Source organism: Accipiter gentilis, chromosome 17, assembly GCF_929443795.1.
Source record: "Accipiter gentilis chromosome 17, bAccGen1.1, whole genome shotgun sequence".
Classification (NCBI taxonomy): Eukaryota; Metazoa; Chordata; class Aves; order Accipitriformes; family Accipitridae; genus Astur; species Astur gentilis.
The window spans coordinates 4,026,506-4,051,596 of NC_064896.1; the positions used below are offsets into that span (position 1 = coordinate 4,026,506).

General features: G+C 38.0%; 1 protein-coding gene across 2 annotated transcripts in view; it reads left to right on the forward strand.

Annotated features, from left to right (window-relative positions):
• Window positions 1-25,091, forward strand: part of MACO1 (macoilin 1) — a 30,599-nt gene that overhangs the window by 642 nt on the left and 4,866 nt on the right. Inside the window, exons 2-8 of one of the 2 annotated variants that reach the window (XM_049820248.1) lie at window positions 8,894-9,035; window positions 9,738-9,864; window positions 11,984-12,107; window positions 14,329-14,507; window positions 15,008-15,506; window positions 24,090-24,248; window positions 24,444-24,626. In XM_049820248.1, the coding sequence (XP_049676205.1) occupies window positions 8,894-9,035; window positions 9,738-9,864; window positions 11,984-12,107; window positions 14,329-14,507; window positions 15,008-15,506; window positions 24,090-24,248; window positions 24,444-24,626 (1,413 nt within the window). Of the gene's footprint in view, window positions 1-8,893; window positions 9,036-9,737; window positions 9,865-11,983; window positions 12,108-13,171; window positions 13,767-14,328; window positions 14,508-15,007; window positions 15,507-24,089; window positions 24,249-24,443; window positions 24,627-25,091 lie in introns of those variants that run through there. The other variant, XM_049820249.1, reaches the window with a different exon arrangement.

Below are 25,091 nucleotides of genomic sequence, written 5' to 3' on the forward strand. Positions count from 1 at the left end.
GAAGGGAGAACGCGGGGTGTGGGGGGGAGCTGCTGGCCAAGGTCCTGTCGGCGCTGCCTGGAGGAAGAAGCGGTGAGGAGCCGGTGGGAGCCTCTCCCCCCGCCCCACACACACACACACCACCACCCTGGGCTTCGCACCTGTGTGGTGGAACGGGGAGGGGGGGGCCCTGGCCGCCCTGTTTTCCCCTTGGGGAGGTTTCCCTAGCGGGTGGGTTCTCACGGCTGGGTTTTGCCAGTAGCGCTAAACCTGTGAACTGCGTGCTGCGGCGGTTCGACAGCAGCAGCGTGGCGGAGCGGGCAGCATCTGGGTTGCTGGCTTTTGGCGGGCTGCAGCCTTTCACGCTGAGGTTGAGAAACTTGGTTTTCACGTGGTGGTGAAGGTGCCTGTGCTGTGGGCTCTGCGGTGGAAGCGGGCGAGAGCGATAGGTGTAGCAGCGAGGGATGCGAGTAAGAGCTTGTGTGGGTCGTGCCTGGAGCAGGGATGGATGGCCTCGTGGGGGTGAAAACGCAGTGGTGTCTGACTCGCCTCTGACATACAAAACGAGAAGGGAAACTGTGGTGAAATGAGATCCACGTTCTTAGGTGCGGGAGGTACCTCATCGGTGTCTTGGAACGAGGGAATGCTTTCCACGTGTCCACACGCAGAACGCACCACCAAAGCACAGATTCTTACGCGTTTGCTTGTTGTGAGCATGTTTTAAACAGTATCTTAGAGCCCTGCCCTCCTGAGTATCTAAGTATGCTAAGTTTTAGATGAAATACAACAATTAACGTATTTCTGAATAAAGAGCGGTTTATTCTAGTAGAGGCTGGAAACCTGGCTTTTGAAAGTTCTAGTGAGGGTAATGTCCCATATCTGTTTCTAGTTGAGTTGAGGTTTATGTATGCAGTGGCCGGAAACTTGAGCAAACTCGTACAATGCAGATGTTAGCTTTGCATAAGTGAAACAGTTGATAGTGAGCTCTGACTGTAATAAAATTGTCACGATATACTGCTTATCCTAGTTGTAGTGAATCTCCACGTGAGAGTAGAGAGCATCTTGTTGCTTTAGACTCTCTCAGGTGTTTAGAAAACAGTGCTTGGAATGTTAAAGAAAAAGCAGCCATTGCTTTAAAGTTAATATTTAAGACAGCTAGTCTTCGGAAAATAATTCAAATATAAGCAATTCCTTATATAATTACTTGGTTTTCAAAAGTCATTCAAAATCATGTGCTTTCCATTACCTTTGAGGTGACTGGCTGGAAAGGTGGAGTGAGAGAAGGAGGGAAAACCAGAAAAAGATGAGAACACCAGATGATGAGTGTGTTCAGCATGTAGAGATGTTGTAGTTGTGTGAACAGCTGAGACAGACATCTGGCTTCTTGTAGTGACTTATCCTGTAATGCTTTAGTTCAGAAGTAGGATTTTTAGCCTTTGTTTCATGTGGCATTCTGATAAATAGAAGTAGTCAGTGATTTCAAAGTAATGTCCCACAGAAAGAAAAGAGAAGCTAGTGTGAAGTCTTGCCTCTTTGGAAATCTAACCAGAGAGGTTAGATCTACATGCATTGTGCCTCTTTCTCTTGTTTCTTTTGCTCTCCTTTTTCTCTTTTTTTTTTTTTTTAACCTCTTTTCTTTGCCCCCCATAATTCAAAGAGATTACATACAGGTAGCTTCTCATGTACCTATAGATTTCTAAATTCTTGTAACTACTACAGTTATTTACTCAACTTATCTTAATTGTCACCATCAACTTACACAAACCCAGTAAATACAGTTATCAGTAGGTAGCATCGTAGTGTTAGAAGCAAAGCAGCTAGGCTGAACAAACAGCATGATTGAGATACTTAACTCTTGTAGAATTTTTGTTTGCTTTTAAAATTAAGACCAATTTTCCCATCCTTGTTCCCTCTCCAATCTTAAAATGCAGAGCTAGGCACAGCTGTCACTAATCGACACATGTAAGCGTAGTTGAGAGCTGCAAAGCTGAAGAGTTCTGGAGGAGGTGAAGCAACGAAGGAATTGTCCTGCAGTAAAACTCTGGTGGCAGGGCTTTCTACATGTGTAAATCTGAAGCAAATTATATGAAGTGACAGAAAAAGAATTTCTAGTCACAGAAGAGAGTTAGAAATGTAAAATCCTGGGTTGCATTGAAAAATGTGAATATCCTGTCTCCCTGAATGTTACATTTTTTTTGCCAACTTCTGCAGTATCCTTTTTAACAAGTTGATCTAAGGGTTCACAACCTTTCTTATTTGAAATTTTACAGCTGTAGTTCTTTCGAGTGCCTTCCCCAACATTCACTACCTAGATTAAATGGACTGTTTGGCCTCAGCCCTTCATAAACACTTCCAAAGTTATTCCTGACCAATCTTCCCCCCCTGCCCTTTCCCCACCAAATTTTCAACAGCTGCCTTCCCTGTTCTTCTTTATACTGCTTTTTACATTCTGCTGTTTTTTCTTCCTTTTGCTTTCTGCCTTTTTTTACCCCTTTTTTTCCCTTTCAGTTTAGTTTTACTCCCCATCTACAGCTCTAAGGTACTTCAGGCTGCGTGCAAGCACTGCATAACATGGCATACCAGCACTGCCATTAGCAGCTTTGCTCCTGTGTACTGCGACTGAAGCCTTGGATGCCAGTGGTATAGTATCGCAGCTTCAAGTGAATATTGCTACCTGTACTCTGAAAAACCTGATGAATCCCAATCTAATACCATGTGCAAGCGTGATAAAGACTTATGGTGTTTAGAAGTATTACAGTATCTGTGGAAAGAACATTATTATAATTAAAACATAACTGTGCTTTCAATAGATCTCCAAAACCAACAAACTAATGATAGGAATTGTGAGATCTCTTGTTATTTCTACAGTGTATGTTCAAAACTTTGCCTTTTCACTTCTTAACCTATCCGTTGCCATTGTTTTACAATGCTTGAGTGATTAACATTTTATACCTTTGACACTGTGCATGCATTAAAACCTTAATTGTTAATTAAAGTATTCATTGCAGCTTGTCATCAGTTAAGCAATTAAAGTTTACTTGTTACTGCTTGTTTCTAACTCTTCCCAGTCCTCATCCTTGATGTATTTAAAATACTTCAGCTTTATTGCTGTTACTGCTTGTTTTGGCTCTACTGAGTCATATTGGCACTTGGTACCAATTTTGTAGCTGGTTAAGTTTCAAGATGAATTCCACATGTTACTGGCTTAACTTACGCTGTCACATCAGCTGACTTAAGCTATGTATCATGGGTTTCCTGACAATAGTCCTTAAACACTCTATGTTCCTTTGGAATTAGGATTTTTAGCCTATATATATATATATATATATATATATATTGCCCTTTATCACAGGCATTACCTGGGCTGGCAGCCAAGTGAATGCCTGGGAGGATGTGTATGTGTCTGTAATCTCCAAGTGGTTACTGAGATACCCACTGATGGAATAAAGGCAGTCTGTGCCCCTGGGCATCTCATACTGGGCAGCATTTCTTGATACCACAATCCCTTTGCTAAGATACTCATGTGGTTCTGTATGCCACCTAACTTCTGATATGGCTTATTTCCAAGGCCTTGAGTTTTGACTCTGCTGACATCCAAATAAACTGTAAGGAGAAATGGTTCATTACTAACTCCAGGAATGTGGCCTTTTTTAGGCTTTTTCTTTTTTCTTTTTTTTTTTTTTTTTTTTTAAATCCATGACGATTATTCCTACTGATTTATTCTGGCACTTTTTTATAAGCTTGCTATACGGGTAAAAACATTTTCTTCTCAACCTGCCCTGGAGGTCTGTAACAAACCAGCAGTGCTACCTTTTAGTACTTAAATTCAGGTCTCAAATCTAATTTAGCTTACATTTAAACGTGTTCTACTGTGTCAACCCCAACGGTACATGTAATATTGCTTCCCTCTGCTAGTGACTTTCATTCCCTGCACACTGCAATTCCTCTAGCTTTATGTGTTCTGTACTCTGGTGTTTTCAGCTGAGTTACCATAGTGGGCTAACAGTTTCTCTTGTTTCAGTATTACAATACTGATTGCTGATTATATGCCTGTGGTTCAGCAGTCTATTACACTTGCTTCCAGAATTACTGGAAGGGTTTTCTGTTTTGTCTTCCTTTACTTACATTTCCATAGTTTGGTGATTGATATATTCTATGCCATATCAAGACACCGAATAAGTAGTCAGGGAGGTTTCCTGGGATTCTTTACATTTCTCTTCCTTTTCAAAAATCTAGTTGGCAAGTGTTTCACGTAATAGTTTCCAATATACATACCACATCCCAGCAGTCATATTTTCTGTCTTGCGTACTTGCTGTGCTCGTTCTGTACTACTTTTTTAATCCACTAGTAATAATCTTTTATATATATATATTTGTGTGTTTACATATATAAAGCTTTTTTATTTGAAAATCTCCAGTGATATTCAGTCAGCATCCCCACTGTTCTCTCTGGATGGGTAACCTTGAGATGGTGGTTGTTGACTCCTTTGTAATTTCACAGCTATGCTATGCTAAATTTCACCTTTCTAAAGCCTACCTCTGCATTTAGCACCCTGCCAGCCTCAAGATGCCTTCCACTCCATTGTCTTGTGTGAGTCAGGCTGCAGAATGAAACATGCTAAGATTCACTTTCCAGCCTTTGGGACTTGCTGGTAATAGTGGGATAGAATAGAGGCTTGATTTGCTACCAGTTTGGATTTGGGGTGCATAATTGTGTGTTTTTTCTAGTGATTTTTTGGCAATATTTTACCTTACAGCAAGCACAATATCTGCTTTTGTGGGGCAGTAAAAAGAGAACAAAGAACAAGAAGGGGAAAAAAAGGGGGGGGGGGGAGGAAATGGCATCTGACACTTGATGGGGGGGAGAAAGAATAAGGAGGAAAATTATTTGTTTGAAAATTTGAAGGGGGAGCACAGCCACTGTTGGGCTCTGAATAAATCTTTATGTTCAGTATACATTAGCAATCAATTGACCTTCCACAGAATTTGCAGCAGTGTAATCACTGCTCCTTCCCGCTTGGTACCCTGCTCTTCTCATGAATGTGTCCATCCTTCCCCCTCGTCTTGTATTACCCTACAAGATTAGATACCGTATGCTGGTTTTATAGGGAAAGCCCTGTCCTCCTTAAACCTCTGTCACATCACTGAAGTCAGCTTTTTTGACATGTGTCAGAAAATTGGATAACCCAGATTTTAGGTATTTATCTGCAACAATCTTCCCCTGTATTGAGAACAAACTTGGAATTATAATTGGCATCATGGAATGTATTTGAGCCTTTCTAACATAAGGGCTACAGAGGTTAGAAAGCACTTCTGCCTAGTGAATGTTATCTCTAAGTGAGGATACTGACGCAGCAGCTATCAAAATTGGAGAAATGTGTGGATGTGCCCAGAAAGATCAATGACTATCAGAGGTTCACAGACACCAAATGGCTGGTGCTGGATTCCGAAGGAGTGCCGAATGAGTGTGTTGGAGAGGAGGTGCAGTGGGGACAGAGACTAGATAACAATAGAAATGCACTGAAGGGAAGAACCGTGCCTGGAAAGAATCAAGGGATTGAAGAGCAAAGATGAAGCGAAAGTGAGAGCAGAGAAAGGGAGGAGGGCTATTGCTACATTTTGTTAGTCATTTCGTTCCTGTCATCTTATTTGAACGGTCTGTCATATGAAACAAAACAGCTGAAGAGTGATTAGCCTGTCCAAATGAGAGGTCCGTTAGCCTGTTTTTCTTTGGGGTTTAATTCTTGCTGGACATTTTTCAGCTATCACTAATTTAAGTGTTCACTGAAGAGGTGTCTGTTCACTAAGCACTTGTAAATTAACTGATGAATTGTGTGCTTGCCAGGAACAGCAAATCCCGGTGTGCAGGCGTACCTTTATGGAAGAAGGGAAGCCGAGATTTGTGTTCCTTTCTTCTTCCTACAAAGATTCATTGCCATCTGCAGACTGCAGTGTGCAGCAAAGACGCCCGAGCTGGTTGTAACCCAGCAGTGTATGTAACCGTGGCAGCGTGGAAGCTCAGCACAGTGTGTAAAACCGGCCCATTTCTAGGAGGCCGCTTATGTCTTTAGGCTGCTACCTATGTTGATTTTAAAGCTGGGGTAGAGTGTTTCGTTATGGACTGCAGTCTCTGACTTTGCAGTCCTGCATGCTTTAATTGGTGGCGGCAGGGGGTCCTGAGGTAAAAAAACCCAAATGATTTAGTATGGTACCTTTAAAATGTTTTCTATGAGTGCGTGTATGCATGTGGACTCATGCAGTTGAATGCTTATGTAGACTATATTACACAAGAGTGAACTTTGTTGCTGAGGCCAACATAAGTGGATGAAGTCTTTTATAAAAGGAAATAACTTTTTTGTGCCTTAGTCTTGTAGTCATTAAATTCTTAATTGCTTTTGAGTCCTTCAGATGACTGAGAAGTAGGGTCTTTAATATTGTTGGGAAAACCTTATTACAAATGTTGTATTGTTACAATTCCACTTTAAAAAGTGGTAAATGTCACCATGGCCTTTGGATTGATATGAATTTAATTTTAGAAATCACTTTAATGGCTGTATTACAGAACTCTTATTCAGCAAATGCTTTAACTTAGAGTGGCACTTAACAGTTGAAAAGCATTAGTTCTGACAACCCTAATTTGCTAGGAAAAATGTAGTCTCTCTGTAGATTTCAGTGGCAGAAAAATAAACAATAGCCATAACTTTAACCCAGGAAAAAGTGCCTACACAACACAACTGCTTTTCCAGCTATACAGACAGAATAATGATTGCCTGGGTGTGATGCCTTTATGTATTTTCTCAAATCTTAAGAGCTGCACGTGTATAATTCAACAACATGGTCAAAATGAACAGAGTGGTGACTGCATCCCCAAATGCCTGTCACCTTTTATGTCTAAGTATTCTCTGAATGCAGCTGCTTTTTACAGATTTCTGTTGAGGATGTGGACTTCAAATATGCAAGCATAATCTTGCATATTTAGGCAAACATTAGCATTTAAGGTTTTTTGGTGGGTTTTGTTTGTTGTTTGTTGTGGGTTGGGTTGTTTTTTTTTAATATATATACTGTAGTTTCATTCTTCTCGAAGAGTAATTTTTGACTAAGTGGCTGGGGGTGGTTCTATAAAAACTGAAAAAAGCAGTATCTTAAGTTTTCCAGGTGTGTGTGTCATTAATTTTGTTTCCATTGAATTAAAGTGCTTCCTGTAGCCTTCTTACTTGCATTTTTTTTTCAGTCCCATTATGTTAAACTCCAGATACAGAATATTCAAAAAAGTGGGTGGGAGGAAGCTGAGGTGGGTTAAATGTAGGAATAGTTGCTTATTTGTCTCGGACTTCAGAAATGTATTTGCTATGAAGTCCTTCTTTAGTTTGTGCTGATTTAAAGCATGTCCTTGTGTGAGCATGTTTGAGAGCATATGTGTAAGTGGTTCCACTGAAGCAATTCCTTTCGGGGGTCTAGTCACAGTGAAAACCTTGGTGTTGGACTTTTAGGGGAGAGCCTGATAACATACAGTAAGTAAGAAAGCTAAGCAAAAACTCTTCCATTGGGGGAAGCTGTAGGGCCAGGACAGTGGATAAGGGTCACTTCCATGCACATGCAATTAATCTTGATTCACAAGAAATCAAAAGTGTTTTCCCAGTCATGTGGTTAGAAGCTGACCTTGTGTTACAAGTAATGTGAGTGATAATTGGGCAAGTAGTTCAGTTGCTTCTAAACTTCTGTTGGTTCATAACAGTTTTCGTAGAAGTTTTCTATTTTGTGTCTTCTCTGAAGCTCTGAACAACTTCCTAAAAAAGCCACATGTCTGTGAACAGTGCGGAAACTTGACCCTACCTGGCACTGTGCATGCAAACTCTTGGCAACTTATCAGTAAACATTCCAGGGCAAAGTTCTACTGGTTTTGTTGGCAGTATGATAGAGGAGGAAAAATAAGTTACCACCAAGAAAAACTGCCCTTGATTTAAAGAATAAAAATATATTTTTAAAAATCCACTTTGTTACAACCCAATACAGTGCAACAAAGTAGTTGCATTTTGGGAAACTGGAGTAACATACTAGATTTCTGGGTGCTGGGTTTTAGGGGAAGAGGGGTTTTGCTTCCTCCTTTTTTTAGCAGAATGGATTGGGCTGATCCCTTAAGTGCTCCTGTGTCAGTTAGGTGCGATCTCAAAACATTTTGAGCTCCGTAGCCAAGAAGGATCATCAATGTTTTAAAATGCAGGACTGAGAATAAGGGAATGTGGCTTTGAAATAATGAAAAAAAGACTGTCTGCTCTCAAGTCTCATGTGCCTCCATTTTTTTGTTAGTTTGTTGTTTCTTTTTTTTTAATGAATGCATTTACTTTAATATGGATGTTTTCAAATATAACACTGACAACTGAGTATCAAAACAGTCTTCCTAATTGCTATAGTTATAGGCTTAAAATATATCTCAATTTATTGGTGTTGCAGTTTGTCTGTGTTAAATGTGGAAAACGAGTGAACATCTGCAGTCTGTTGAGGAGAGGGAACACAGAAATTTCTGAGCACCAAGAGTACAAACTAGAAGGGAAACACTTCAGCCATGAAAGCATACCTGTTGGCAAGACTTTGCTTTGTAAAAATACACTGCAAAGCTAAAGGGAGATTGTTGCTGAATGTCTTGTAAGAGCAGCAAGCCTTCTGTTTCTTTGCTACTTTAAAAACAAATGCAGTTGAATATAATTAACTTCATTAGACCAAGCCTGATTTTAATGTAATAATAAAACTACCTATTTTGTAAAATTATCTGGAATGAAACTTTCTTATCTGTATTACAGTTGTCTATAGTTTTTATTCCTGAACTTCTAATTAAAAAAAAAAAAAGTAGTATTAAGTCTCTCTATTGGAAACACTGACCTGAAATTATCTTTTTTTTTTCTTTTTTTTTCACCAGTACTTTTCTGTATCTGAAGTTCCTGGTAGTGTGGGCCCTAGTACTGTTGGCAGATTTTGTCCTGGAGTTCAGATTTGAGTATCTGTGGCCATTCTGGCTCTTCATCAGGAGTGTTTACGATTCCTTCAGATACCAGGGTTTGGTAAGTATAACACAAAATTGCTGTCCCTTTGTAGAAAAATCCTGCAAAGTTTCAGGGCATATTCCATGTTATACCACTAACTTAATGGCACTGATGATCATTTTCACAAGAGGAGGAATTTTCTAATGACTAGGTGACCTGGGCTCAAGGCTCTTCTCTCTGACTGCCTATTTTATCTGTGGCAAGTGGCAGTGACATACATAGCTATCAGATTTTCACCATAGGAAAATACTGTTTGAATTCCTGAGATTAGTGAGTTGATTTAGGTCCCTATATAACAGGGTTTTGTTTAAAATAAAACAGAAGCCCTTGCCTGTTTAGATATTTACTACTCTTTCAGAGTAAATGACACTGCTGGTTGTTTGGTGGTTGGGGTTTTTTTCCAGAAGGAGAATATAGCAATGATAATACTATATCAACAGTATAAATGAAAGTCTTCAAACAAAATAATAAGGAATAAATATAGCTGTTTGGAGATTCCTTGGAAGAGTAGATGGGTACAAATTCACAAATTGTGCCTGTTCTCTCTTAATTGGCTAAGTTTCTACTTTCGTTGGCTAGACTGCTCCATTTCTTTGCTCTGATTATGAACAGCACTAGTGTTTCTATGTTGAAATCATTGTGGTGTCACCATTAATAAACTGGTAATTGCTGGAATAAACCAAAACACTCTTCTTTCCCCCCACCCCTCCTTTCTTTTAGGCCTTTTCAGTATTTTTTGTTTGTGTAGCATTCACATCAAATATAATATGTCTGCTCTTCATACCAATACAATGGCTGTTTTTTGCTGCCAGCACCTATGTTTGGGTACAGTATGTCTGGCACACAGGTAGGTCACTATTCTTTATTTACAACTTACTGATTTGAATGTATATCTTACAGCTTTTAGTAACATGCAGAAACCCTATTCTATTTGTTACCACATTTGTTTTAATGACATTTTGTTATAGTTAAAAAATGTTCTTTTGCTTTCATTGGTATGCCAATTTGCACTTGATACATGTCTGGGTGCATCTTGTAGTTATGATGATTAAAGCTTGACCAATGGAACTGAAGGTGTATAAACAGGAATTCCAGAGCAGTAAAAAAAAAAAATAAAAAAAATTCCTGACTTCAAAACACTTCTGCAGCAATTCAACAAATACAGAGCACATACAAAAAGTTTGTGAAACAGTGTTACTTTCTTCCTACTACTTGATCAGTGTGCTGTTAATTTTGGATATTATCATAGTTTAAATTTGTATTAGTCAAATCTTTGTGTCAACTGGATTCAGTTTCTGAGCAAAAAGGCTGTTAATACCAGTGGCTGCCCCAACAGTTTGAGACATGTATGGAGAAATCTTCTCCCCTCCCCTCCCACCCTTTTTTTTATCCTTAGTTGTTTGGGTTTGTTTTAATAAATCCTTGGGTTCTGGGGCAGCAGTTGGATTGGGGGGAGGTGGTTTAGTTTGCATGAGCACTAATACTTGATATGGGTTATGTGTATGTCTTTCCCTCAATCAAAAAAATTTTAGGAATAAATCTTGATTTTTTTAATTATTTTTTTAATTTTTTTTTCTTAGCGGTAACTTTTCACTACCCAAGTCCTTGGGATTTGGGGCTTTTGTAATATTTCATGTTAGACTTGCCATCAGATCACAAGAATTTGCAGGATAGCATGGATCATTTCTCAGCTTACTGGTGAAAGCAGTCATCTTTCTGACGAATTAGTCATTTATAATAATGACAATGTGGGAGCTAATGGAAGATACTGTGAACCAGCTGCTGCCCAATTTAAAATACGTAGAAAATCTGGAGTTATTTTTAGGATTGTATTAATATGTTAAAGTGTTATCTGAAGTCGTTCTCAGGATTGATGTTTAGAAAGCCCAAAGGAAAAACCTGATGGGCCAGTTTTAACTGTAGCTATTGAGCTTGTTTAATATTTTAATTCACTGCAACGCTGGGGTTTCTTCTTTTTAAATGCTCATCTTAGTGGATGGGAACTTACTCTTTTTTTCTTTTTTTTGTTTTAAAAAGTAATGATCTTTTTAGGTGGTATGTCTAGCTAGCTGATAAGTTGAGTTCCTTTAAGCTGACAGTTTCTGCTCTAGGTTTCTCATTTATGCAGAGTGCAGCTATTCAAGAGAGACCAGACCAAACTGGAGACCACAGTAAATAACATCAGGGCCTCAGAGTAATGGTCTTTTTAGTTTTAAATTTGAGACCTGTTTCCACATCAGCACACTGTATGTTGATGTCAGAATGTAATCAAGAACTTTGTTTATTTTGATGAAGCTTGTGGCATGTAACTGCAATTGATTTGTGGAAATTTACAGTGGCTATATTGCAAGCCACAGTGATGTTTTCCATTGGCCAAGGGGTTTAAGACCTTAGTTTTGCTTGGCTACTATTTTACATTCTCACCAGTAGTGCTGGAGAGATGTGTCCTAAATGTTCTCCCAATGTAGAGTTTTGAGTCGCAGACTGTTGTCTGCATTACTGTATATGGAGTAACCAGTACTGTGCTTACTCACCCCTGTTTTCTCAGCTGATTTGCTCACTGCTGCTACTAAGATATACCTAACTTGGAGTGAAAAAGTAGTCCAAGCTCCCCACTTCTGACTCAAACATCATAAGCTGTAACATTACCTCATCTTCTGCAGTTACTTCCATTCGTGTTCCTTCTCTGTATAGGGTTTTGTGCCAAGCTATTTCATTAGCTCTGCATCTGTTATTTTTCACTGATGCCTTATAAAAGTAATAAAGCAAGATAAGGAGACAAAAGTTTAGAGTTGGTTTAAAATAAAGACATCCTAGATACTTTATTCTGAAAAAAACCTCTTACAATTCCCTATATCTGTCTGAAAATTTCCCTTAACTTTTGGACTGTTTTAAAAATAACTTTAAAATATTTGCTGCTTGTAATATATTACTAAGGTGGTTCTCTTTTTCTCTTCTCTCAATAGAGAGGGGTGTGTGCTTACCAACAGTATCACTGTGGATACTTTTCGTTTATATTGAAGCAGCCATTAGATTCAAAGATTTAAAAAACTTCCATGTAGACCTATGTCGTCCATTTGCAGCACACTGGTAAGTGGTTTTTTCTCATTTTCTTATTAACCTTTATTTCAGCAGGGAAATTAATATTCAGGGCTTTTTATTTTCATTCAGGGTTTGGCTTCAGTTCTCCCCTTGCACATCTGTCATTAAATATTCCACAAGAAATGTATGCTAAACATTAACCAAGTGTAACCTTTCTAAAGATACGGTGCTTGTGAGCTGTAGGGAATTTGTAGCATGGATATTCATAACATTTCTTGAAAGTTCTTGTCATCAGTTTACAAATTTTGTATTTACATAATAAATAGATGGTAAAACTAGCAAAAAATTAGTTTCACTGATAATTTATGTATCCTGTTATGAAAATCTTCTTCCTTTTCTGTAGCAAAGCACCCCTCTTCTCCAATGAGAAGGATTCTTATGAGCGTCTGATTTCATAATTCACCAGAGGAAGTGAATAAGCTTCAGGTTGAAAATCATGACAGAAAATAAAAAACAAATGCTACTTATTACACTACTTCTTTGGAAGTGATAAGAGTGACTTCAGGCAAAAGACTTAAACTGCAGAGTATCCATATCTGGAAGAAGTGAACTTCTATTCTGCAAGTTTTTAGTGTAGTATGCATTGATTGGGCTATGTTTAAAAAGTGTCCTGTTTTTCCTGGAGTCATTTGGTCCAATTCCCTGTGATACAGTCTCCAATAAATTAGACATCTGTCATTTTAATTTATATTGTCTACATTGTGCACTAAATCCCTTAAACACTAATTAAATTCTATAATAGCTTACAAAAGCACTTTAGGAGCTGTGAAGAAAGGTCTTTCTGCTGCTGAATTGGATGCAAACATTTCAGCTTGTCATCAGAGTTTTAGAACTGTAGCTACAGCTGGCTTTACACAGTGTTACAAAAGAAGCATTGGCAGAGATAATGTCAGATGCATATGCAAATGATTCTTGCATTCTGGCAGCTTACTTAGAAATGCAATTTGCACAGTGCTATTACTGAGCAAAGAATGAGAAGATTTTAATGGTTAATAGTCACCTGCATCTGAGTTTTCCCCTGATCTAGGATACCTTCAGTGTTTAAAATGCAACTTCACTGTGCTTTGTTGAAATACTTGTCAAAGATATATTTATTTTTATACAGGGGTGTTCGCTCATTGATTGAGTATCCTTGTTAATAAACACACTAGCATGATTTGTTAGTATTCTGTATTGGTGCAGTTGTCACAAGCTAGTAAGAATACTTAAATTTTGCATGATGAAGCTGATACTCAAAAAAATAATTCCAAAGTTCTGTTATGCTTCTGTCATCCCTGTCAACAAATGGAACAGCAGAGTCTGCTGGAAGTGAAATTCTTCATATCTTATCTGTCAGTAAGATAAGTGGAAGAACTAAGTCTAGAGATTAGATGTTTTTCGCTTACAGCTTCAAGGTCAGTCTCCTAAAGGAGGAATTTCCAAAGGCCTTTTGTTGCCCACAGAAGATGTCTTAATTGTGGCCATCCTCAACTGAGGCAGATGGTTATTGAGGCTTTACCTCCAGGGTCGCTTCTGGCTGTACCAGGTGTGGGTGATGGCATTTTGGCTCACAGCCTTGGTCCCCCCCCAGCAATGCAGTAGACCCAAAGCTGCATGTTCCAATGGCTTCTCCAGCTCTTGTTTCTCAGCCTGTGCTGCAGTGAGAAGGTATTGCAAGGCCTGTTGCAGAGGCGGTATTTTGGAGAACCATTGTTTTGTCTCAGTTTTAAAGAGTGGTGGAAGAGGGATCTGCTATTAATTTCTGAGTGCAAAAGGATGGGCCTAAGGATCAATTTTTCCTTTCGCTGTTCCGGGTGAATGTTGTTAACGCCTCCCAGTTTAATGTCCTGCATATTACAGGGCCCTTTAGGTACAAAACTTGGGAATTTCTGCTGTATTTGGCTGTTATCTCCTTAAAAGATGTATAATTCCTAGTCTGGTGCTTGTCTAAAAGCTGTCTTTGCTATGCATAGTGCAATTGCGTTGTCGTAATCCTTTAATCTATGCTACAGTTAATTGCTGTCTGTAATGAACTGTAATTTTATCTTGATAAAGACATGACTATATTTTTGAACTGTAGCTTTATTGTAGTACAGCAAAAAATGTTTTGTATATAATTTTCTATGAAAAGTTGTAATTCAGACGTATTCACAGCTAGATAATTTATTACAATTTATTCATTTGCTATTATGGTTACATTTTGATTAATAATGTTGCTTTTTTTTCTTAGTATTGGCTATCCAGTTGTGACTTTGGGCTTTGGCTTTAAAAGTTACGTCAGCTACAAAATGCGTTTAAGAAAACAAAAAGAAGTGCAGAAAGAGAATGAGTTCTACATGCAGCTTCTCCAGCAAGCTCTTCCCCCCGAACAGCAGATGTTACAAAGGCAAGAGAGGGAGGCAGAGGAAGGCAAGTTGTATTTCTTACTTAATGTGTTTGCTATTATTAAAAAAAACAAAACAAAAAAAAACCAAACAACAAACCAAACCAGAAAACGCCTAAAAGCCTGCTAAGGAAGAGCTTCTTTAGTCCATGTTATTTTGATCAAAGTATAGTGAACTTAAGAAAGAGAGGAGCAGAAATAAAATTATCTTGGCAGTGGTTAGTATGACAGTAGAAATGAAATGTGTCCGCTGTTTAGTTCTTTATTAGCAACTGCATCAATCTAGTCAGTCAGTGCTCTATGAAGCACTAGTATTTATTATTAAATCCCTTGGTTACTGTTTCCTGCCTGTAATGAGAAAAAGTCTTAAAATATCATGTGACTTCTGATTTTCTTTTCTAAATAGACTCTAATAATGATTGTTTTCTGCAGAAATAATTTATGTGTACTTAATGATTTTTTCTTTGTATGTCACAGTATTGATTGATTTAATAAACTAAGTATTTTTTTTATTTTGGTATTGCAGCAGCCAAAGGATTATCTGATATGGATTCCTCAATACTTTTGCAGCACAATGGAGGCATTCCAGCTAATAAAAAAATATCTGCAACATTGCCAGAGCTAGAATATAGAGAAAAAGGGAAAGAAAAGGACAAGGATGCTAAGAAACACAACCTTGGAATAAACAACAATATTTTGCAACCTGTAGACTCTAAAATACAAGAAATTGAATATATGGAAAACCATATCAATAGTAAAAGATTAAATAATGATCTTGTAGGAAGTACAGAAAACCTCTTAAAAGAGGACTCATGCACTGCCTCGTCCAAAAATTACAAAAATGTCAGCGGAGTTGTGAACTCCTCTCCTCGCAGTCACAGTGCAACTAATGGGAGCATCCCTTCCTCATCTACTAAAAATGAGAAAAAACAGAAATGTGCTAGCAAAAGCCCAAGCACACATAAGGACTTAATGGAAAATTGTATTCCTAATAACCAGCTAAGCAAACCAGATGCACTGGTAAGGTAAGTTTGATCTGAGCATTGTGTAATAACCTGTCTTATCCTCCCTTCGTTCCAGTACATCAAATCTTCTTTTTTTCTTAGGAAAATGTAACTTATGATTCCATAAAGGAGACAATTGTCTAGTAATGGAATAAGATAACTAGGAACTGGGCCTTTTGAGTTCCATTCCTGATTTTTGCCTCTGGTTTGCTATGCATCCTTGAGCAAATTGCTTCCTTTCTACCTCAGTATATGATACTTACCTACCTCACAGGGGTGTTGTGAGGCATAATAAATAGCTTTGACAATCATTTGATAGAAGGCGTGAGGGAAATGTAAAGAATCACTATTACAGAACTCGGTGGATGTGCTCTTGACAAACCTTCCGTGGTGGAGTGACCTTTACATCTCCAGGGAATTCAGTGGGGCTTGATGGTGCCTGAACAGGTGTTTTGTCTTAACTTTTTGTTTTGTTTTGTTCTTTTCCCTTGAAATGTGTGGCTTTTGTTTTAATCTTCAATTCATGAGTATAGATGCAAAGTGTCAGCTGCCATGTAACTCCTTAAAGTGATAAGTTCAGATTCTTGCTTGCATACCTGCTGCCCTATTGGTTTAAGTACAGGTCACAAAGATTTAATTTAGCTGCCTTGTAAACTATAAAGATTGAAAAAGTCACATCTTTACATATGCTTATCTGAGGTTTAAATAAACATGTATTTATGAAATGCTGCTAAGTACTTAAAGTGTATGAGTCCTGAGATATATGGTGTTGTCATATGTTACCAGAACAAGTAACCAGAACCAGAACTAAGAAAGAGGTAGTGCGTAACTGTCCAGAATGGGGACAGAGATATGTCTAGAACAAAACTGTTGCACAATTATGCACTTTCCTACCATTCGTGGCCTATGTCTCTCTTTTTCCTTTTCTCATGTGCTGAACACTCTGGCCAACAAATCCTTGTTGGCTGACTTAATTGGCAGATCAGGTTTGCTTTCCCTGCAGGTACCTTTTGATAATTGGACTTTTGACTCTGGTCTGTCTCTGAGGATTTGTGCTATGTGAATACAATTACGTCAGTGAAAATACTATTTTCTCCTCTGATAATCACTCTGCTGCTGATTGGTGTACATCTCCCAATTAAATATCCAGACTAATTGATACCTAATGTCTGTAGAGAACTTGTATGAAGCAAATAAGAAACCAGCTAATCAATCTAATCTGTGAATCAAATTCAGCCAAGATTAATGGGATGCAGATGGCTCTGTCTTCAGCAAAGCTGCATCTAAATAAACATGTACAGGACTGCTGTATTTGTTTGTTGCTAGTTTCAGATGGGCATCTCTATACTCTTTATATGGCTTATTTGCTCACTGAGGATGAAAACAGGCCACTTAGCTTTGCTGCAGTTCAAAATATCATTCATAAGTCTTGAGAAAAGAGAAGGGAAGCGCTTTATAGAATGACCTGCCAGACCAAGAATTTTGTCCCATGTAGCTATGACAAGGAATGAGTTTTAAACTTTGTGTGTTTTAAGTTTTAAATTGCATATTGAAGTTCTTATATGCTGTGATGTGACCTTAGACCAGGTGGTCATTATAATTGTCCAAAGCAGGTTTTCTAATGCAGAAGTGAGTATACAATAAACTAGACCGTGTCCTTACAGAATTCTAGCTCCTCTAATTTACTGAGTAGGGACAGAGTACACAGGATCCTCTGAAAGTGCCTTTGTGCAATGTAGCCTTACTCTGTCCTGAAAGTGAATTAAGCTACTTCAGTCTTTTGTTTGTCAAGTGTTTCTATGTGATGCGTGGGTGTGATGTGGGGGCTGTGCTACAAATTCCTGTACCTGCTTGTTGTACACTGATTTCCCCATGCAAGCAAGCCAGGAGCACTTAAAACACCAACATCCTGTGTGTTGCTGCTCACAGTTTCTTACAAACGTAGATGACTGAAATCATTCATGAAATCTTGTTTCTATTCAGATTGAGTATGTAACTCCTACACCAATGGAAGCATAAACTTACCTGACAAATTGGATGGGATGTTCTGCACTTAAATTTAAAAATTCATGTGTTGTTTTTTTTAACTTGTCACTTACCCTGTCCCTGGAGTGAGGCATTTGTTCATCATCTTTTCCACTTCCAGTAGTATTACTCATTCCTGTTATTAAACTTTTAGTCTGCATCAGTGCCGTACCCTGAAAAGGGCTATGTGAAGTCCTGCATTTGTGTCCAGCTTTCAGATCAGAACTGCTCAGCTTCCAAATAAAGATGCTTTTTATAACTACTTGTCCAGCAGACTCACAGCAGGATGTCAAAACCAAGCTGCTTTACTTTTGTGTTCACAAATGATTTCCCTGAGCTGACTAACCAGTATTAAATGTAAAGTATGCCTTATGACTGCTAGGGACTCAGGATTAACAGGGCTTATTCTAGACAGTAAAAACGGGGTTTTTTTGAGAACAAGACAGTCTTGCATGCTTGTTAACTTTTTCTCTTAAATATTTGATGTGACATTTATATCTGAAAGGGTACTGCTAATAAATTCAAGTTTATATTTTTATATATACAATTACTCTTATTTGAAAGTAAGTTTTTATTTTTGTTCTGTCTGGTAAATGGTTAGTGCATGTGTGTTTAGTTTTCTGGAGAGGAAGTTACTGATCCCCATCTCTAGGTATTTCACTGAATAATATGTTACGTTATTGTCATCTTGTTAGCTATAGAGCAGAGGGATTCAAGAGGCTCTGTCCCTGCTGATCAGCCTTTAAAGTAACCTCTGTCTTAGGTTTGGGGTTTGTTTGTTTGTTTGTTTGTTCCTACAATTGAAATGAATATCTACTTCTGATGGATGCTGAAATCTGCTGTTTGTTTGTCAAGAACTTAATAATTGAATCTCTGTGATCTGAGTTGCTTATTTCCCAACATTGTGATAATTGGGCCAATGGAGGGATACATTTGGTATCCAATGCAGGGTTAACCGTGATTATCCCCTTACGCTTAATAGTGTTTGTCAGTAGGTACAGAGCAAGTTGACTTATTATTACTTGTTTCACTGTCACTTCTGAGGTGCAGCAGGTTTTGTTCATGTTTTAGGGGGCTCGATGTATGGAACAAGTCCAAGCTGTAACTGATGCAGAATTTTTGTGTGTTTGTTGCTTATTACACAGTAATGATCAGGTCCTGCCTCTGGTTATTTGCTTCCTTAAAAAAAAACCAACAAAACAAACAAAACACATACAAAAAACTGGCAGTGCAGCTTGGCAAAACTGTTTGTATCCATAGAGGTCTTGCCTTTGGCACATGAGGTGTTGAAACAAGCTGTCTTATGTACTAATTATTCTCAGAGATAACGATGACATCTTCTAGAAGTTGGTCTAAGAAAAATATTTGTGAAGCAAGGTCTGGTCTACCACATCTTATTTTGCTTTCTTAAAATTTTATATTACCTGCAGAGATGAACTTGAAGGTTTCAATGTAAATTTCTGTTCATTTGATGCTAATTATTGTACATCTTCTGTGGCACCACTGACATTCTAAAAGTGATTGCTGCTGCTTCCTTATCCCCCCTGCCTGAAATGGCATTAGTCTACCAGAAGGCTTGCTGCTGTCAGCTGCAGTGGGGGAGATGGTCAGTGTTTCCTGCAATATGATGGGAGTGAAGGAAGGTATAGAATAGAAAAGCAAAAGAATTGGGAATGTAAATTAGAAATCTGGGAGACAATCCTTCTAGCAGACCATTTTCAAGCCACTGTCAGCGTAGTGCTTGGACTGTTCAGAAACAGAATAACCTTTTGAAATGCCAGCTACTTAGATCGATTCTGTGCAGGAAAAAAATAAGTAACTCTGCTTTCTCTCTGTGGATTACTGTCTTTTTGGTAATGAAAAATGCTCTGAGGAACTGCTGGTAACAGCATATTAGTTACAGCAGGAGAACCTCAGTGCTGTGGGATCACATTGGCTACTTCAAAGAAGTAGGTTCACTGCGGCAGATGCTTATGCCAACAGATTGGGCCGGAACAGAACAAAGGAAAAAATGAGTCTTAGAAAAGCATCCGGGTGCTTTCTGGGTCTTTTAAAACTTTAATTTTTATATCAATTGTGTTTAATTTGTGTGCAGTTGTCAGGTGATTATGGAATTGCATTAACCGAGTAAGCTAAGCAGCAAGGGTATGTTATTCACCAGTTATCAACACTTAAGAAGATTAAGCTGAATTGAGTTGTCTTTAAGTTGATCCATCAATCTTCCTTGAAGCATTTGGAAAAATACTCAGTCTTGGAGGTGACTACTGATTAATTCTCTTCATCAGTGAGATCAGGAATGATATGTGGTAGTGCTGAGAAAAGGGGTAAATCTGCATTTATAGTAATGACAAACCAAAAGAAATTGGCCTTGGTTATATAAACAGCACAATGTAATAATCTGCAACTGAACCCTCATTTTAAAAATAGTTGTGTGTCAAAATTACTTGTAGTTGCAGCAATAGAGAAAAGTATCTTCTAGAACTCAAGTTTTCTTCACCCCTCTTCGTAAATAACTTTTCCAATAAGCCTGGAAATAAGAGACTTAAGCAGAAAATGAAATGGCAGAAAGAATAATAATAATAAAAAAGTGCTGTCTTATTGGATCATTTATCATTGTAACAGTAGTGCAGACTATTACGGTGGGGAGGAAGGAAAACTCCACACACTAGTCTGTGCTCATAGCAGCGAAGCTTTCTTTTATGACATTGTATTGGTTTACCTTGATAATGCACTTTCATTTTAGAAAGAGGGCAACATAAAGGGTGTTTTTAATCTCTTTGTATTTTTGTGAAATGATGGATGACCTCTCTGTCTGTATACAGAGAAGAGCTTTGACTTGCCGTTCCACAGGAGGAATTTTTTAGGCTGAAAATGTTTGACTGGACTTTATAAGATGGATAAGAACATGGTTACACACCAGAGAATGCAAGGAGTACATGTGGCTTTGAGGGGAAACTAACTTCACATCTCTCTTTTTTTTTCTTTTTTTTCTTTTTTTTTTTTTTTTTAAATGAAGTTGTTTCTTTAGCTAACAGTGGCAGGTCTGGGAGAGAAACCATATAGGAAACATTTGGTCCTTGCATTATGATGGATTATTAGCTTCCTAACTCACTTTAGATAGTAAGGAGCATTTATTTGCTCTATAAATCGCAGAAAACATCTGTTCTGGTATTTAAAGGTATAGTAAAAACTACAGTGTAATGAAAAGGACTAATTAAAATCTGGTAAAATCTTGCTTTAAAACTTGTTTAGAAATAAGTCCATTGATAGATGGTCTTGTTTAGAAATGGTTTTGTCTGACATTGACTTGGAAGAGCTTAGTTTTCTCTGTATTAACTCTATTTTGCCCCTTTGGAATTGCACTATAGTAGTTGATCACTCACTGTATGTAGATTGATTATGTTTTACATATGTTAATTCTGTCTTTCAACTGTTTAAGTTAGGTCATCTGTGCTGATAGGAGTGATTATTTCACAACAGAATAAAACCTCTTAACTGCATGGTGTTCTGAAATTCAGGTGTGTGGAAGTACTGGATCCTTTGATTAGAGTAAGTCAAACTGGTTAACTTGCCATTCTTTCACTCCTGAGCCTACGGTGAGCTCATTTGTGGTGGCTAGTAAATCAGAGACTGTGTTTTAATGGATGCACAATGTATATATTGTGCATATATTATATGCACATAATAATATATATTCCCAGTTTATATCTGCTAGCAGTTTCTAAGAAAAAGAAGCTTCTCTCTGCAGTGTTTAGTCAGTGAAGGGTTGCAGGCGAACAGCGCCGACTGCTCATAGGCAGTAATATTCTATCGGTATGTGGTCTGCCTGGGTGTGTTTTAGCGGTGTGGCTACTGGTTTTTTCATAAGCAATGGAAGCACCCAGAGTTCAATCGATTCTTGTTGAATTTAATCCTGGCTTCTTTGCGATTTACGGTGAAAGTCATAGTGAATGGCAGGTTGGTCTTGTTTTCCTGTAAAAGCTACCCAAAGTCCCCTGTGGTCTTTCAGAGTAAAAGGATGAATATTTGATGCTTGGAGCATGCTTGAAAAGTTAGGGTGGAAAGGACATCCATGAGGCTTTGGCTCTGTGTTCAGGCAGGATTTGAGTGATGTATAACGAGTGCGCAACACTTCCTGACCCCAGTTCTCGCAAATGTAATGTACACAGCTCTGTTTGGACCCTTAAACCTATGCTGTGTAAAAAGGAAAGCTGTGGCTTGTCGCCTAATATATTTCCTCCTGGTTTGGAAAGTAGGCATCCTTTCTGCTCGTGTTTGTGTGCACTCTATGGATCATGCAGGTTTCATCTTTCTTTACAGCACAGTCTGGACCAGCCCCATGAGCACTGCAGGTACAGAGCCCTCATTGAAACCAGCAGGAATGCCATGAACCAGATGGCCTAAGAAGTTTGAACTAATGTTAATACTCTGTTGCCAAAAATACAAATTCAGCTTGTCCTGTACCATCACCGCTGATTTATTTGGGCTTTACCTGATCAGTGCTTCTTTTCCTGGAATACTAAATAACCAAAATAAATCCTGGATATCTTATTTGAGCAAGTTTGACATAGTCTTAGTTACAGGGAATTGGCTATTTACAGCTGTCTTATTTTCACAGTTATCCTTTATTGTAGAGATATATGTTGAAATTATTTCTAGATACTTGTCAATGTAAAGTGTGTGCGATTTATGTGCATTCTTTTACATTTTCCTACCAACCATTTTTTCACCTATTTATGAAAACCTGTATTAAAACCAATCAGCTGTTGGCAGGCAAAAGTCTGTTAATGCTTCCTACAACATCTTACTGTCTTCAATTAATAAGTTTGCTCTTTCTAAAACACTTAGTTACTGCTTATTGCAAGATTAAATTGAACTGTTATATCATCATCCAACGGCTGTCCAGCTCTATCACTTAACATACTGAACACAGTGAAAATACATACCTAATACGGTCTGCTGATGGGTTTTCCATTTTTGGTTTGTGTGCTGTGTTACATGGTTGAATGAATATTTGGTTAGGTTTGCAAATTCTTTTCCTCTTACAACAGAGTTGAAATGATTTGTGGTCTTCAACATGAAATGTGTATTTGCTTTGTACTATTGCTGTTTGCCTACTAAGTATAAGTTGGGTGATTTTTTTTTCTTTTTAAAGGTACATTTGACCACAATTTATACTATAGTAAAAAGAATTCATCTTACCAGTGGGGCAGTTCAAGTATAACTAGAAAGACAGCTTAGTACAGCTGTAGCAAGTAGGCTCTGAGCGTTTGAGTTCTATGAGTGTATTATAGACCACACTCTTTTATAGGCTGTTTCTTTCTGTTCATTTACCCAGTAGACCTCTTCGGTGCAGTTTTAGCCAATACAGACATACTTTTATGAATTTCCATAAGTTTGATGATTCCACATTTAACCTCTTGATTCATTCACACAGGATGTTCTTATGCTTTATATCATTACATCTCTCACTAGCATTTTACGTTGAGATTTTCCTGCACAGAAGCCCAAAAGAGCTAAGTGGTTTTCATTATGAGGACAAAAAGCTATAACCGTTCATCTGTGCTAGTGAATGTCAATAAGGGCAGTTCATTTTGGCTTTTGGGACTATTTTCCCCAAGTCTGAATGTTCAACTACCATTAATTCTGTATGGAACTTTAGGAAACAAAACCATCTTTATCTTCTTTATGAACATTGGAAAATTTTTACATCAATAACTGACAGAGCAAATGAGAATTATGTGTGAATGACTGAGAGGCATATTTGCTTTAAATAAGTATGTAACATAGTGCTTGTAAAAAATGGTTGGTTATTCACCTATGATGTGTTTTTATTCTAAGAATCAATAATCTTGTTTTGAAAATGTGGGGAAAAAATAAGGTGAGCTAGGGGCCTCTCTTTAGAAATTCGTGTTTTCTTTAAACAATTTTGGTTGAAAATATTTTAATTAATAAGCTTGCCTGAGTCTTCAAGAACTTTCAGAAGCTACAATTAAGTGTATAGCAGATGGTCTCTGTTCAGGAGCAATTAAAACTAAATTTACTGACTCCTGAACTGTGGATGACTTAACACGTACTCTTTATTCAACATGCACATCATGTACTTCAAGAAAAAAAATGTTTAGGTGAGAATTCAGCAGTATGCTCCATTGCTCAGCTATAACTAACAAATGAAACTCAGAATTAGTTGAGGAAAAGTAAAATTTGTTCATATGTGCACCTGTCCTTGTTTACAACTTCTCAGACTTACCCATTTCACTTCTGCTTGAAGAGGAAAGATACAATTCCATAGGATTTGTTTTACAACTCTGCAGTGCATGGAGGAAAACAAAATTCCTGTGGGAGGTTATGAAGTGTGTGTATAGCTATACATAGAGCTATATGTGTGTAGTTACATAAAACACTATTATTTAGCAAGGATAGACATAATTTCTGAGAGCTGATTATTTTAAGTATGAAGCGTTTGGGGGGGTTGGCAGATGGTATGTTGTTTACTCTGCTTATTTTTATATAATGTGCTTGAACCTTTCGGTAACTGGGAAATAAAGTGAAATTATCTTTTAAAATTGTCTTTCTTAGGTTGGAACAAGATATTAAAAAATTAAAGGCTGACCTGCAAGCAAGCAGGCAGATTGAACAGGAGCTACGTAGTCAGATCAGTTCTCTGACTAACACAGAGCGGGGAATTCGGTCTGAAATCGGACAGCTCCGGCAAGAAAATGAACTGCTTCAGAACAAGTATGTGTTTTTACGCAGCTGTGTACATTAGTTGCTGATGACTATAGTCTGGTAAAGGGGAATTATCATGTTAAGACTGTACAAAATTTGAGGCACTTGTATGCAAATCCAGCAAGACTCATTTGGGACCATTGGCAGCAATTTATTTTTAGTAAGTAAAATCCGCCATTAAATCCCATACCTGTTACTTTCCAGATTACACAATGCTGTACAAATGAAACAAAAAGACAAACAAATGATCAGCCAGTTGGAGAAGAAACTAAAGGCAGAGCAGGAGGCACGAGCCTTTGTAGAAAAACAATTAATGGAAGAAAAGAAGAGAAAGAAGTTGGAAGAAGCAACTGCTGCACGTGCTGTCGCCTTTGCTGCTGCTACAAGGTACTTTTGTTCTACACAAGAAGCAAGCTCAGCTCCAGAAAATTACTGAAATGTAGCTGTTGCTACTGAAATGTGTTTTGGGGGGATTTGGGGAGGCACTTCTCACTCTTCTGTACTGTATTTGATTTTTTAAATATTTTTTTTTTTAAAGCTGTATTTGTGTTAAGAGGTTTATTTGTGTTAAGGCAGTGGGAGGACTGGGAGATCTTGCATGAAGCTGAGTCTCAGTACTCATATACATTCCACTTACAGGATGTAAAGGATGAATATGCTCTAAATTATCTGCTGTACCTTGATTGTGCTAACAGAGAGATGTTGTACCCTGCATGGGTCAGCCTGCTTTAAAAAAAGGAACATCACTTTTCATGTGGGGGCTGTAAATCAAGGATTCATGTAACAACGTTGGCCAAAATACTGTCTTGATCTCAGATTTTGAAAGTTTTCTGCTCTAGCCAGTGACTACCA